Source organism: Hemicordylus capensis, chromosome 1 (assembly GCF_027244095.1).
Source record: "Hemicordylus capensis ecotype Gifberg chromosome 1, rHemCap1.1.pri, whole genome shotgun sequence".
Lineage (NCBI taxonomy): Eukaryota > Metazoa > Chordata > Lepidosauria > Squamata > Cordylidae > Hemicordylus > Hemicordylus capensis.
In genome coordinates, this window is record NC_069657.1 from 356,886,650 (window position 1) to 356,901,603 (window position 14,954).

Here is a 14,954-nt window from a genome sequence, read left to right on the forward strand (position 1 = left end):
TGATTTCCGGTTTCTAAATGGGTTCTTTTTATAAGAGCTCTTTGAACTTCTAGTTAGTTGAAAGTTTTGCTTCGGTGTTAAAAGGAACAAATGTCAACAATATATCTGAGGAAAGAAGGCCAGGATCCATTATTTAGGTGTGTCTTAGAGTTTTGTACATACCCAGTGGGACTTTTTAACATGTGAACATAAGAACAGCCCTTCTGGATCAGGCCCAAGGCTCATTTAGGCCAGCGTCCTGTTTCACACAGTGGCCCACCAGATGCCTCTGGAAGCCTACAGGCAGGAGTTGAAGGCATGCCCTCTCTCCTGCTGTTGTTCCCCTGCAACTAGTATTCAGAGGCATCCTGCCTCTGAGGCTGGAGGTGGCCTGTAGCCCTCACACTAGTAGCTGATGATAGACCTCGCCTCCATAAATAGCAATAGCAATAGCACTTACATTTATATACCGCTTTATAGCCAGAGCTCTCTAAGCGGTTTACAATGATTTAGCATATTGCCCCCAACATTCTGGGTACTCATTTTACCGACCTCGGAAGGATGGAAGGCTGAGTCAACCTTGAGCCCCTGGTCAGGATCGAACTTGTAACCTTCTGGTTACAGGGCGGCAGTTTTACCACTGCGCCACCAGGGGCTTAGTTATCCAAGTTATCCAAACCCTCTTAAAGCCATCCAGTTTGTTGGCTGTCACCACATCTTTTGACAGAGAATTCCACAAGTTGATTATGCGTTGTATGAAAAAGTACTTCCATTAGTTGGTCCTAAATTTCCTGACAACCAATTTCATGGGATGACCCCTGGTTCTAGTGTTATGTGAGAGGGAGAAGAATTTATCTCTCTCCATTTTCTCCACGCCATGCATGATTTGATAGACCTCTATCATGTCTCCCTGCTGTCGTCTTCTTTCTAAACTAAAAAGCCCCAGGTGTTTTAGCCTCATAAGGAAAGTACTCTAGGCCCCTAATCATCTTGGTTGCCCTCTTCTGCACCTTCTCCAGTTCTATAATGTCCTTTTTTAGATGTGGTGACCAGAATTGTGCGCAGTACTCCAAGTATGGCCACACCATAGTTTTGTATAAGAGCATTATAATATTAGCAGTTGTATTTTCAACCCCCTTCCTAATGATCCCTAACATGGAATTGGCCTTTTTCACAGCTGCCACATATTGAGTCGAGCTGTCCACCTTCAACGAGCTGTCCACCATGACCCCAAGATCCCTCTCCTGGTCAGTCACTGACAGCTCAGTTCCCATCAGCATATATGTGAAGTTCGGGTTTTTCATCCCATTGTGCATCACTTTACACTTGCCAACATTAAACCGCATTTGCCATTTTGTTGCCCACTCACCCAGTTCAGAGAGATCCTTTTGGAGCTCCTCACAATCAGTTTTGGATTTCACTACCCTAAATAGTTTGGTGTCCTCTGCAAATTGTAAACCACCCTGAGCCATTTTTGTAAGGATGGTATAGAAACCAAATAAACTAGTTGATTCAGCGCAGAGCATTTGCAACCCCAGTTAGCCACCACTGCTTTTTTGCCTGCCCTCCCCCGCCCCTCTTCTTCCCCATCTGTCTTGTTCTCCCCTGCCCACCCACAGCTGCATTCTTCTTCTTGTTCCCCACCCCCATATCCTTCTTTTGCACCGCCCACCTCACATTCTTGCTGCTCACCTGCTGGCTGGCCAGCTGCCAGTCGCAGCCATCTGCTCCCCGTTCGCGGTCTGCCTGCTCCCGGCCCTCCAGTTGCCTGTCGATTGCAGCCTCTGTTTTCTTCGGCTGGCTGGCAACCACCACTACCGCCATATTCTTTCTCTGGCCCTGTGGCTATCTGGCAGCTCTCTGAACTCTTGCAAGAGCTGCCGGGCATGGGATTAGCCGCAGATACATCTTAGAGAAATGAATATAAAGAAGATAAATAAATAAATAAATTTGGCCACCTCGCTGCTTATCCCAACTTTTAGATCATTTATGAATAAATTAAAAAGCCCTGGTCCGAGTACAGATCCCTGGGGGAAACACCTGGGAGACCAGTGCGGGTGTTTGACCCCATCGAACACGTGCATTGGTGCAGGCGCATAGATTGATGTTCCACAAGATCACCAAACAAATGTTAAAAATAAAATAAAAATTGAGAAAAGCAAACAAACTCTGCACAGACTTGGCCAGTCAAGCGGTTGGCCTTCTGCAAAGCTGAAGCAAAAAAAGAAGAAATAGAGAGAAATCCAGAAGGGAGCAGAGAATGACCTGGACGCAAGTGGTATGAACGGGGCACGAAAAAAATTTGGAAGGAACCGAGAAGAGCCCTATGTGAATGGGCCCCAGTTTTCTTCAAGGTTACTTTATTGCATTTCTATGTGGCTAATACATGACTTCATAACTTGCTCTACTTTACCCCACTTGATTGTGCGGTTATGCCCACATTCTGGGAAAGGGCCTGGTAGTTATTTGTGTCATTCAACTGCTCTTCATTAGGCTTGTGCCCAAAATGTTTTGGAGGCCATTATGAAGGCCTCCGAAACGTTTCGGCTCCAGGGGCCGTTTCAGTGCTTTGGCACCAGCGGGGGTAGTCCTTTAAGGGTGGGGGAGGGTGGACTCACCCCTCCCGCCACATATCCCCCGCCGGCACTCCCTTACCTTTAAGCCCCTTGGGGAGGCAGCGTTCCTCCCTGCCGCCCCATTTTTGTCATCGGCTGGAAGTGGCCGGAAGAAGTAACCGCGCATGCGCCTGCCGTGCGCGCACACCCGCATGGCAGACAGGCACGTGCACGCCCGCAACGTCCGCACGCGCACTTGCTTCTTCTGGCCACTTCCGGCCGATGACAAAAACGGGGCGGCAGGGAGGAACGCTGCCTCCCCAAGTTGCTTAAAAGTAACGGAGCGCCGGTGGGGGATATGCGCCGGGAGGGGTGAGTGCACCCTCCCCCGCCCTTAAAGGACTACCCCCGCCGGTTCCGAAGAAACTTCGTGCACATCCCTACTCTTCATTCCTACTCCCATACTGATATAAGTGTTCTAATAGTTTTTCTTAATAGAGTCATAGATCTCTGTATATAGCCAGACATAAACCAGCAATATAAAAGTGCCACGTCAACAAAAATGTTCAGCATTGGTAATGTTCTCATGGAAAGCAGGAAAAAGAGCTAGTAATTGAAGTGCAGCATTATGGTATCATAACTCCGGTAATATAGCAAAATATTCAGAGCTGCTACGTGGACATTTTGCTACACTGGAAATGTGGCTGGATAAGAAATGCATTGTGTGGATCGTTCATTGAAAAGAATTCCTAGCTGATACCTCCTGCGTGCCAGTCACAGTAGTACTACTGTTTACTGTTTAACTGTAAACAGTAGTACTAGGCAGCAGTTATTTCTTGAGCCACTCATAAAACAGAGAGGCATGTACATAGTTATGAGGATTGTGTTGTGAATACAATTTATTTTTATTTTTTATTTTATTTTATTTTTTATTATTTTATTATTTATTATTTTTATTTTATATTATTTTATTTTATTTTATTTATTTTTTTATCTGACTGACTGACTGAAAAATTTGTATACTGCCCAATACACAAGTATCTGGGCAGTTTACAACAAAACACTAAAAACAAGAGATAAAAAGATTAAAACATGACAACAATTAAAATTTAAGATGTTAAAACTATTAAAAACACAATTAAAACAAATGCAAATGCATGTCAGATGAATATGGTGTTATGTAAGAATTCAGCAGCTCTTCCAAAATAATCAGTTCACACAGTGTTGAAAAGTTTCTATCTGCTTCTTTCTTCATAGTCTTGGTCAAAACCACTACTATGCAGCATTATCCTGAGAACTAATGTCTTTTTTTAAAAAGAGGGACAGAGAAATATTGAGAATTCTTTCAAGATTACTATAGACAGTGTTTGACATTCAGACTAATATTGCTTAGGCTGGATAATATGCTTGCAATGGGGGAGGATAGATTTTGTCAACCGCCCACCCCCGTTCTCTTTGCAGCTGCCTTCGTCTCTCAAAACTATGTCCTGGATTGCCTTTCAATCATTATTCTGTGTGTGTGACATTGATCTGGATATCAGCTAGTATTCTTTACTATGAATGAAGATTTTATTGATAGATTGCTTTCTGCAAATAGCTTATGAAAATATGAGTAGCAACCTTTTTAGAAATAAGAATTTCCAGACCCACAGCTGACTACAGCAGATGTCTTTCTGTGCATATAAACATATTGCTTAACTCAGTCTATTGCCACCCCTCTCTATTCTCAAGTAGGAATGTGAATGCTGCCTACATATTACATAGTTTAATGGGAAGCTAATCTTGGGAAGAGGTGAGTTGAACCCAGGAAGTGGAGGTTTAATATTGGAAGCGAATGGAAAATAGTGGGGAAAAGGTAGATGAGTTTAACACTCTCTGTATTTTAGTCTAATTGTAATTTTGGGGTGTGTGTGTGTGTGAGAGAGAGAATTTATCGTTGCATTTTCATAGGCCTTGGTATTGAGTGCGCCAAAAACCTAAATAAATGTGGTGATAACTGACTTCTGCTAAGCGTTGCTTGTTAAAATAGCTACAACATTTGCATTTAATTGATTTTTCTCCAGGTATTTCTTTCATTTATTCATTTTTTATTTCCTTCCAGAATCACCAAAGTCAACTGGAGATTTTTGATGAGAATGTTGCCCACATAAGCACTTGGCTGTATCAAGCTGAAACGTTGTTGGATGAGACTGAGAAAAAGCCAGCCAGCAAGAAAGAGGAGACAGTGAAGGTGGTAAACTTAATCAATTACAATCATGATTTATTCAGAAAAGCATATTTTGGATCCAAATGAAACTCTGCCAAATTTCTTGGTTGTCTTCTCCTATGCCATCCTTCCTCCCTATTTGACTCTTCTGTGTACTCAGCACTAAGTTTATGCTGCCTTTTCTCTCTCCACTTCTCAGCGTCTTACATCAGAATTGGATAACGTTAGTCTCAGAGTGGATAATGTACGTGACCAAGCTTTACTCCTGATGAATGGTCGTGGAGTATCATGCCGTGAACTTGTAGAACCCAAGCTGGCTGAATTGAACAGGAACTTTGAGAAGGTATCCCAGCACATCAAAAATGCTAAGGTGAGAATGGAAGAGCTGCAAAACAAGGATTTTGCTTCACTAGTTCTTTTCTGTTTTAAAGCAGTTACCAGAGCGGTTTTCTGATAAGGAATTGCTTACCTAAATTCAGTGGTTGGCATGCTGACTAACAAAGTGGGCATGTAAGGTGGTTCTGGAGGCTGAGAGCCTTCGTGCAACTCACCCAGTCCTCTTGCATGCATGCATGCATGCTGCTGTGCCACAGAACTAACACTCGCAAACACTGCTTACACTCTGGAAAAACTCTGCAAGACTGGAAACACATCACGGACCATCATGTTGCACCCTGGAAGCACTCTGCAAGATCAGAAGCAGATTGCTGACCCTTGGTGACATGCTTTCCATCTAGCAGAACACTTCTGGAATATAAGCCATGCTATCCTGAGACGTGTTAGCCTTGTGGTGCAGCAGCATACATGCAGGAGGACTGGGTAGCTGTGAGAGGATTCCTGTGGTGTCCCTGCAGAGCCCCCTTAGACACATGCTTTGTTAGGATATCAGCCAGTGAAATTAATGCTACTCAGAGCTTATCAAGTACCAGCTCTTATTTAGATAAGAAACTCGTTGTAATGAAGCTACTGCCTAATAGTTGTTTTATTAGTCAGTAGGCTAATGACATACAGGGTAGACCTGTCCTCCAAGATGGGCTGATGCACTACATCCAGAGCAGAGGGTTGGTCTAAGTAGGGCGGGGGGAGGTTTTAAAAAGCGTCTTTTTTTGCATATCCACACTTTTGGGGTGGCCGGAAATAGCATTCAAAGTCATTTCCGGCCACCATTCTGAAGAAAGCCATTTTGAGGCTCGTTTATGTATAATACCCCCCCTCAATTTCTTCTGTTTTGTGGACATTGCATTTGGGGAGGAAATCAGAGTTTTGGGGACATTGCTGGACAGCTGGGGACACACAAAGCACAGTAGGATACTATCCTAGTTTTGATAGAGCCAGCGTGATGTAGTGGTTAGAGTGCTGGACTAGGACTGGGGAGACCCGAGTTCAAATCCCCATTCAGCCTTGAAACTAGCTGGGTGACTCTGGGTCAGTCACTTCTCTCTCAGCCTAACCTACTTCACAGGGTTGTTGTGAAAGAGAAACTCAAGTATGTAGTACACCGCTCTGGGCTCCTTGGAGGCAGAGCAAGATATAAATGTCGTCATCACCATCACCATCATCATCATCATCATCATCTTCGGCTGTGGCAGAAGAAGACCAAAATAATCCCAGTGGTAATTGACGCCCTAGGTGCAATCCCAAAACAACTTGAAGAGCACCTCAATACCATAGGGTCCACAGAAATCACTATCAGCCAATTACAAAAAGCAACTTTACTGGGAACAGCCTATATTCTGCAACGATATCTATAATAACAGCAACAACACTGATAATAAAATTCAGCCATCCCAGGTCCTTGGGAAGGACTTGATGTTTGGATAAAACAAACCAGTCAATAACAGCTGTCTGACTGTCTAAATAAATAAATAATAATATCCCGTCCTGATTTCCACCATTTTTAGTACAGATGTGCACAAATCAAAATCTGATGTTCGATTCGAGGTGGAATTGAATTGCAGACCCCTCAAACTGATTCATTGAAAGCATCTGGCTTGGCTGGCTGCAGGCCTCTATGAATCAGCCTTAAATCGATTTGGGTGATTTGCTCACCATTTTGAGGCCCGTATTGCTGGGAAAACGTACCTCAAAATGCTTCTCTTTTTTTCTGGGGAGAAGTGGTCTACCAATTGGGATCAGCAGGTAGACCAGCCCTCAGCTCTGGACTTGGCACATCAACCCACCTCAGAGGACAGGTTTTCCTAGGTAGATCTGTTCTCCACGGTGGGCTGATGCGCTTGGCCCATAGTAGAGGGCTGGTCTACTTGCTGATCCAAATTGGTAGACCAGCTCTCCCTGAAAACAGTTCCATTTTGATGCCCATTTCTCTATCAAAACGGGCCTCAAAATGGCAAGTGAATAGGTCGAATCAATTGAATCAAATTTGGAGTGATTCTCCTTGACCCCAAATCGAGTCCTCTATTTTGAGGACATTATGATTTTGGGTTGAATTTGTGAGTTGCCCCGATTCAACCCAAATTGATTCGATGGTGAATTGAATTGCACACTCCTAGTTTTTAGCCTTTTTTCATGTGTTCTTTGCCCTGCAGGAAACTAACTCCACAGTCACCATAGACATAGGAACATAGGAAGCTGCCATATACTGAGTCAGACCATTGGTCTATCTAGCTCAGTATTGTCTTCACAGACTGGCAGCGGCTTCTCCAAGGTTACATGCAGGAATCTCTTGCATCTCTATCTTGGAGAAGTCAGGGAGGGAACTTGAAACTTTCTGCTCTTCCCAGAGTGGCTCCATCCCCTGAGGGGAATATCTTCCAGTGCTCACACTTCTAGTCTCCCATTCATATGCAACCAGGGTGGACCCTGCTTAGCTAAGGGAACAAGTCATGCTTGCTACCACAAGACCAGCTTTCCTCTCCAAATGGTGACCTAATGCCCCATTTCGTTTCCCACAGAAACATTTCCTGTTTTCTGTGGAAATCGGTGGGAGCAGAACCCCCATGGATAATGGGCTCCACCTGTAATTCAACACTTGATATTTTCTTGAAGAGGGGTTTTGACAATGGCCAATGAGAATTTATTATAATTTAATTTTCATTGGACATTGTTATAATTAACAATATGCATATTATTAATACAATATGCAGGAGAAAGCATAACCTCCCTAAATGCCTGCCTGGAGGCAGTAATGGGCTGGATGAGGGATAACAAACCGAGGCTGAATCCAGATAAGATGGAGGTACTTATTGTGCAGGTTCAGAACTCGGGAGACTATTTTGATCTTCCAGTTCTGGAAGGATTAATGCTTCCCCAGAAGGAACTGGTACGCAGTCTGGGGGTGCTTCTAGATCTGAACCTTTCCCTGGTGTCCCAGGTTGAGGCAGTGGCCAGAGGTACTTTTTAATCAGCTTCTGTTTCTTGAGATGAACGACCTCAAAATGGTGGTACATATGTTGGTAACCTCTAGCCTGGATTTTTGCAATGCACTCTCTGTGAGATTGCCTTTGTACGTAGTCCAGAAACTGCAGTTGGTCCAGAATGCAGCAGTCAGCTTGGTCTGTGGATCATTTAGGAGAGACCATATTGCTCCTGTGTTGAAAGAACTACACTGGCTGCCTATACGTTTCTGGGCAAAATACAAGGTGCTGGTTATCACCTATAAATCCCTTAACAGCTTAGGCCCTGGGTATTTAAGAGAACATCTTCTTCACCATGAGCCCTTCTGCCTGTTTTGGTCATCGAGAGGTTTGTGTGCGGTTGCTGCCAACCCGTTTGGTGGCTACTTGGGAACGGGCCTTCTCTGTTGCTACCCCTGGGCTTTGGAATGTGCTCCCTGTTGAAATAAGAGCCTCCCCATCTCTGGCAACATTTTAAAAGGCACTGAAGACACATTTATTCACCCAGGCTTTTAATTAGATTTATGGTTTTAGTTTTTAATATTGGTTTTAAATGATTTTTATGTTAATGATTTTAATGGTTTTAATGTTTTAGATTATTTTAATTGTAAACTGCCCAGAGATGCAAGTTGTGGGCGGTTTAAAAATATGTTAAATAAATAAAAATACTGTTATAATTTAAGACACGTATACAGGAGGTCCCATTTTTTCTGCGGGATTCCGTTCTAGCCTATTGCCGTGAAGTGGGAAACTGCGAAAAAAGAAATGTTGAGCCTATGGGAATTGGGGGGTTAGATTCCTCAGCACATTTAAGTGTGCTCAAATTTCATTAAGAAGCGGGAGTGGGGGGAGAAATAAGTGTAGTAAAGCACATAACCCTGCTCTCCAGCAATACCTACCCCCACTCCCAAATACTTTGATTTTCGGGCTTTGTGTGTGTGTGTCTGTGTATGTATGTGGCAAAAGTCACAAAATGGCCACTGGAAATGACCCTAGAAGTCATTTCCGTGTGACACTTAGCCACAAATGGCTGAAAATAACCCTAGTTTTAGCATGTAAACAACAAAGTGAATAACCGAAAATAGCGCTAGTTCTAGGCATGCAAACAAAGAAACCAGGTCTCTGTACCACAGATAGCTGAAATAAGGCTATTTTTGGCCTATGAACTTTGTTTCTGCATTTGTCACTGTTACATCACAGATGCTCTTCAGTCAGGAAGCTCATAAAATGCTCGTCAAACAAAAGCCCCATGGAACTGCAGTGGCTTCTGAAGATGTTGATAAATTTGAATGTGAATTACAAGACATGCTGAAGGTTGTGGAGAAACACATGGAATCAAATGAAGATGATGACAAGGTTTGTGAGAGAATAGGCTGAAACATTATGCTTTTTTTTTTTTAAGAAGTATAATTTTTTACTAGGATATTAACACCTGCCTACAAAAAATACTTTCAAGCAATTGAACCTTTGTGACGTAGTGGGTATTTACATCTCTGTTTTAACAAATGTGGTTGAATGTAAGCAAGTGTAAAGTGATGCACATTGGGGCAAAAAACACCAGCTTCACATATATACTATTGAGATCTGAGCTGTCGGTGACTGAACAGGAGAGAGATCTTGGGGTCATGATGGAAAGCTCATTGAAAGTGTCATCTCAGTGTGCAGCAGCTGTGAAAAAGGCTAATTCCATGCTAAGAATCATTAGGAAGAGGATTGGAAATAAAAACGCTAATATTATAATGCCCTTATACAAATCTATGGTGCGGAGACATCTGTAGTACTGTGTACAGCTTTGGTCACCATATTTTAAGAAGGATATTGTAGAACTGGAAAAGGTGCAGAAGAGGGCAACCAAGATGATCAGGGGGCTAGAGCACCTTTCTTATGAGGCAAGGCTACAACACCTGGGGCTTTTTAGTTTAGAAAAAAGACAACTGAGGTGAGGCATGATAGAGGTCTATAAAATCATGCATGGTGTGGAGAACATTGATTGAGAGTTAATTTTCTCCCTCTTGCATAACACTAGAACCAGGGTTCACCCCATGAAACCGAAGTTTGGGAAATTTAGGACCGACAAGAGGAAGTACTTTTTTACACAACACATAATTAATCTATGGAATTCCTTGCATGGGATGTGGTGATGGCCACCAGCTTGGATGGCTTTAAAAGGGGCTTAGAAAGATTCATGGTGGACAGGTCTATCAATGGCTACTAGTCTGGTGGCTGTGGGCCATCTCCAGCCTCAGAGGCAAGATGCTGCTAAATGCTGGTTGCAAGGGAGCAGCAGCAGAAGAGAGGACATGCACATACCTCTTGGCTGTGGGCTCCCCAGAGGCATTTGGTGGGCCACTGTGTGAAACAGGATGCTGGACTAGATGGGCCTTGTGCCTGATCCAGCAGGGCTGTTTTTAGGTTCTTAATATAGATGGGTATGTATGCATGTGTGGTGTTAAGTAGAAGTATAGCATGTCTAAATTTGTAAAAAACTATTTAAAAGTCATTGAGTTTCAGGAAAATAAGTATTTTAGCCCGTTGGTTATAATTGATGATTATATGTTGTGGTAAAAGTGTTGTGGTGTTGGGGGATACTTTAGAGGGTGCAAATTCAGTAAAAGTCCTCGTTTTCACATATGCATGAGTGTAGACTGGAACACAAAGGGTGAAACGCAATGTGTGCTTCAGTTTAGGGATCTTGTCTCTGAGTTACCATGTAAAGCCCATATTATGCTTGCCATACAGACGTATTGGGAAGCCAAACACTCATGACAAACACACACACTAACCCACTGCAAACACACATGTACACATGATACTGTACATGTGTTTCTGTAAGACATGGTCTTCATGTTGGAAAAGCCTTTTAAAGCAACTTTAAATGTTTCGTGAAATTGTACTTGTATACTTTTAGTTAGATGAAGAAAGGGCCCAAATCGAAGAGGTTCTACAAAGAGGCGAACAGCTATTACAACAGCTTATGGATGACAGCAGGCGAGAGAAAATTCGTTTGCAGCTTTTGCTTCTGCAGACGAGGCAAAGCAATGCCAAGGTCAGTCAAAGCTGTTACCCCACATGTGATTGAACTCTAAAATACTGTTTCCCTCTGTCTTCAGTAGCATCACAGTCACACATGCCTGTGTGCATCAGAAAAATAAGTGTCTCAGGCACTCCCACTCATACATAACCTCTGTCTTGCATTGTCATTTGCACATCATATTGAAAACCTGGATTCATTTTCAATCAATCCAGGTGCCCTCAAGCATCCCCATTTGGATTCTAAGCACTTTCCCTACTGAAATGTAATGGTATCCTTTTTGTCATGACATCGAAACTAGAGGCATCACCTATTTTAAACAAATGGATTAATTGATGAATTAGTCACTGAATGCTGCAGGCCTACCTACAGTGTTGTGTCCTCTGTGCATCTACCCACAATGCTCATTCCATCTGGTGAGACTTTCTAGTTATTCCATTTTCATTGATGGAAGGGAAATGTGACTACAGGTCCAAGCTAAATGGGGAATTGGGGCCAGTTAGACCCATTGTTTGCCTGACTCTTAAGAGACCACTAATATTGTAGAACGGTCTACTCTGTTCTTTTTTTGCCCACAGTCAAGTGCAGGGCTGTGAACAATCCTAATTGCCTGTCTACTCCTCTTCCCTAGCAAAAAAAGAAAAAGAAAAGAAAAGAAAGAAAAGTGTTGCTAGCCTCTCAGCTCAAAAGAGCCCCTTATTCGAGACTAAGAGGCTGGGTAGTTTTTGGGAAAGAAAGAAGTGAAAGCAGAACTGGACCTGTGTTCTTGTCTGAGCTGTTTGTTTGGAAATAATGTTTAATTCTTCCTATTTTCATAATCCATATTCCTTTCAGAGAGGTTTGTATGTGCACATGTGAGTGTATAGAAAATCATATTAAGGAATCAGGCAAACACAGGATGACAGAAAAATTGAAGTATTGGTTGCCAACCACTATGGGATTTTCAAGATGGCAGATTTACTGCGAAGTTCCCCAGGAGTTGTGGGTGTGCATTTGCACATTGGGGTTACTTAACTTGAAGTCCTTGCGAGGTATTGGGGAGCATTCCATACATGATTCAAGTTTTTCCCTGCACATTGGAGCTTAGCCCAAATTATTCCTGTGCAAAAAAGTTCCACTTTCTATGGCAACTTCTTGGAATACTTTGAAGTACCCCAATGTTTCTTCTGAGGTGTATGGAGGGACCATAGTGATTGCACGGTGACTTTTTTCTTTGCATTAAAAAAAACCCTTGCTGGGTGATTTGTGAAACACCAGCAAGAGCACCATATTTGCTGAATCAGTGGGCTTCCGCAAGACCACTAGGCACTGGGGGAAAATAAAATAAAAGAGAAAAAAAGGATCTGTGTGCCCACCTCAGTGCTTCTCAGCTTGCCCAGCTGGCTTGACTTTCTCTCCCCGCCTCCTCTTCAGCTGCTTTCCGGCCAAGAGGGTGGGGCAGGGAGGCCACCAGCTGGGCAATCTTGCGGAAGATGCCCTAAAAGCAATTTAAAAATAATTTTAAAGCATTGAAATGGAAATGAAAATTTTTAGAAGAGCACACCATGCATGCGCGGTAGGCAAAAAAGGGTAGGTATGGCATCCTGCCTACTCTAGAAAGCCATTGGCCAGAGGAAGACCTGGCTGCAAGCGGTATGTACAGTCTATGGGAAAAATGAGAAAGGAACAGAATGGATTCAAAGGGCATCAAAGCCGCCCTAAACAAACACCCTCGGAACCGTTAATTCAGCTGCAGGCTGTGGCTTCTATGCAACTAATGATTAGCTGCATAATCCCACGATTAAGCCTGCCGTCTGGGAAAGCTCCCTGCTAAGTATCATTTGCCAAAGGGGCCTATTTGGCCTGTATGCTGCCAATCATCAGCCTCTGCCTTAAAACAGATTTGCTTCTTTGTGATATAACTTGAGCTTGAACTTGCTTCTTAGATAGTTTCTGAACATCCCTCAGTCTCTCTCTTCCTACTCTTCTCAACTATGTGTTTTCTGTTCTCTTCATGTATTTGCTTATAGGAGCTCAGGTCATTTCAAAAGAGACATGTGGTGGAATTCTTGTCTTCATTATCTCAGTATGAGGTGGAACAAGGCAGTCCTTCACTTGGGCTCAGTGAGACAGAGGGACACCAGTCAGAACCACAAGGAGCTGAAGATGAGGGGAAATTACAGGTAGATCCTTTTTATTGTGAAAGTTCCGTGTTCAGCTGTTCTAGGAACAGCCTTACTGAGTCAGACCATCTAGTCCAGTATCCTGTCTCTACCAGTAACTAATCTTCTTTATATATAATTCTCTAAGGTGTACCCGTGGCTAATCTCGTGCATGGTAGCTCTTGTGAGAGTTTGCTAGCAGAAGCACTGTGGTGATTGGGCAGTGGAGATTCCATATGCAGATAGAGAGGAGGAGCCTGTGATGGTTAACAACAGTTGGTATGCAGCTGTTACTGGTTGGAAGATGTTCTTGATTGTAGAGGAATCTTTCTATATAAAAGGATAGTGGGCAGGGGTCTGCAAAGAGAGGGGTCGTGAGGGATGAAAGAGCCCCTTCAGGAGAAGGAGGCTGCCGTTGTGTGAATTAGATGAGGAAACAAGATGAACAAGATCTGTTAACTCAGGATGGGGGGAGGGAGAAAGATGGAGGGGAAGAGCGAGTGGAGGAGAGAGAAAAAGAAGGAAGGGGAAGAGAGAAAGAAGGAAGGGCAAGGAACGGGCCCGAGCCTGTCAGCAGCCTGAGGGGAACGAGTGATCATGGCGGCGGCAGCAAGGAAGTTCCCAGTCAACTACTGCTACTGTTTGGGGCTACAGAGACCATTGGCAGAGGGAGGCAGGCAGGCAAGGGATGGGCCTGGGCCTTTCAGTGGCCTGAGGGGAACGAGCGGACATGGCGGTGGCAGTGGCGGCAGTGATGAAGGGCCCGGTCAACTGCTGCTGCTGCTTCTGTAGGGTGAGGGTAGGGAGGTCTCTGGGGGTAGGGGGCTGCAGCTTGGCCAATAGGCGCAAGCAACACTGTAGCTGTGACCAAGAGGGGTGAGGGGGATAGAAGCAATGGGATGGAGGAGAAGGAGCAGGAGTGCGGTTCAGGTGAGGGTGGAGAGATCTCTGAGAGGAGGGGCACTGTGCCAGGGGGTTTGGGGAGCAATCAAGTACTAGTGCAGATACTCTGCGTGGGTTAAGCTAGTACTAGATTATTTACTGGAAATTATATAGTGCTTAATATTAAGCACCATTCAAAAACCAAGTGCAAAAATGTTTTTAGTAAAGGTCAGTGATGGAGGATCTGCCTGTATTGTAACATAATCTTTTGGGCTGAACCACAGTAATTTTCTATCATTCTGAAATAACAGTTGTATTCACTGTTAACATATTAAGCTGGGAGTACATCAGTAAAACAATGTACATAGTACAATGTGCAAGCAGATTTTTTAAATTCTTGGATTGTTATATATTAACTTGCTGAATTTAATAACATGTAAAAAAAAACCTGAAGGAAGTGAAAAGATTGATTTTTTAATCTTTCTCTTTTTCTATTTCTTAGCCATGTTTCCAAAACTACGCTCGAGCCAGTTTTTCCATTTATCAGTGTGACTTAGCATGCTCTTAGCTAAGCATAGCTAGAGCAGAGGGTATGCGCTATAAGTTGCTGGGAAATTTAGCCGTGATCAGGCAGTATTATTCCAGCCATTATTATTTTGGATATATTTTATTTATTTCATTTTCATTTATTTATCATATTTTAATACCACCTGGTATGTACATCTCTGGGCAGCGTACAAAATTTAAAATATTTAGAAGTCTACACGGATTAAAAAACACGACACAATAAAACTATAGCATAAAACA

At 43.2% G+C, this 14,954-nt stretch overlaps 1 protein-coding gene across 13 annotated transcripts in view; it reads left to right on the forward strand.

Annotated features, from left to right (window-relative positions):
* The window catches only part of UTRN (utrophin), a 567,675-nt gene that overhangs the window by 201,699 nt on the left and 351,022 nt on the right, over positions 1 to 14,954 (forward strand). For 12 of the 13 annotated variants that reach the window (XM_053290644.1, XM_053290686.1, XM_053290679.1 and 9 more), the window contains 5 exons: positions 4,636 to 4,764; positions 4,940 to 5,110; positions 9,294 to 9,449; positions 11,002 to 11,139; positions 13,134 to 13,286. In XM_053290644.1, the coding sequence (XP_053146619.1) occupies positions 4,636 to 4,764; positions 4,940 to 5,110; positions 9,294 to 9,449; positions 11,002 to 11,139; positions 13,134 to 13,286 (747 nt within the window). Of the gene's footprint in view, positions 1 to 4,635; positions 4,765 to 4,939; positions 5,111 to 9,293; positions 9,450 to 11,001; positions 11,140 to 13,133; positions 13,287 to 14,954 lie in introns of those variants that run through there. The other variant, XM_053290714.1, reaches the window with a different exon arrangement.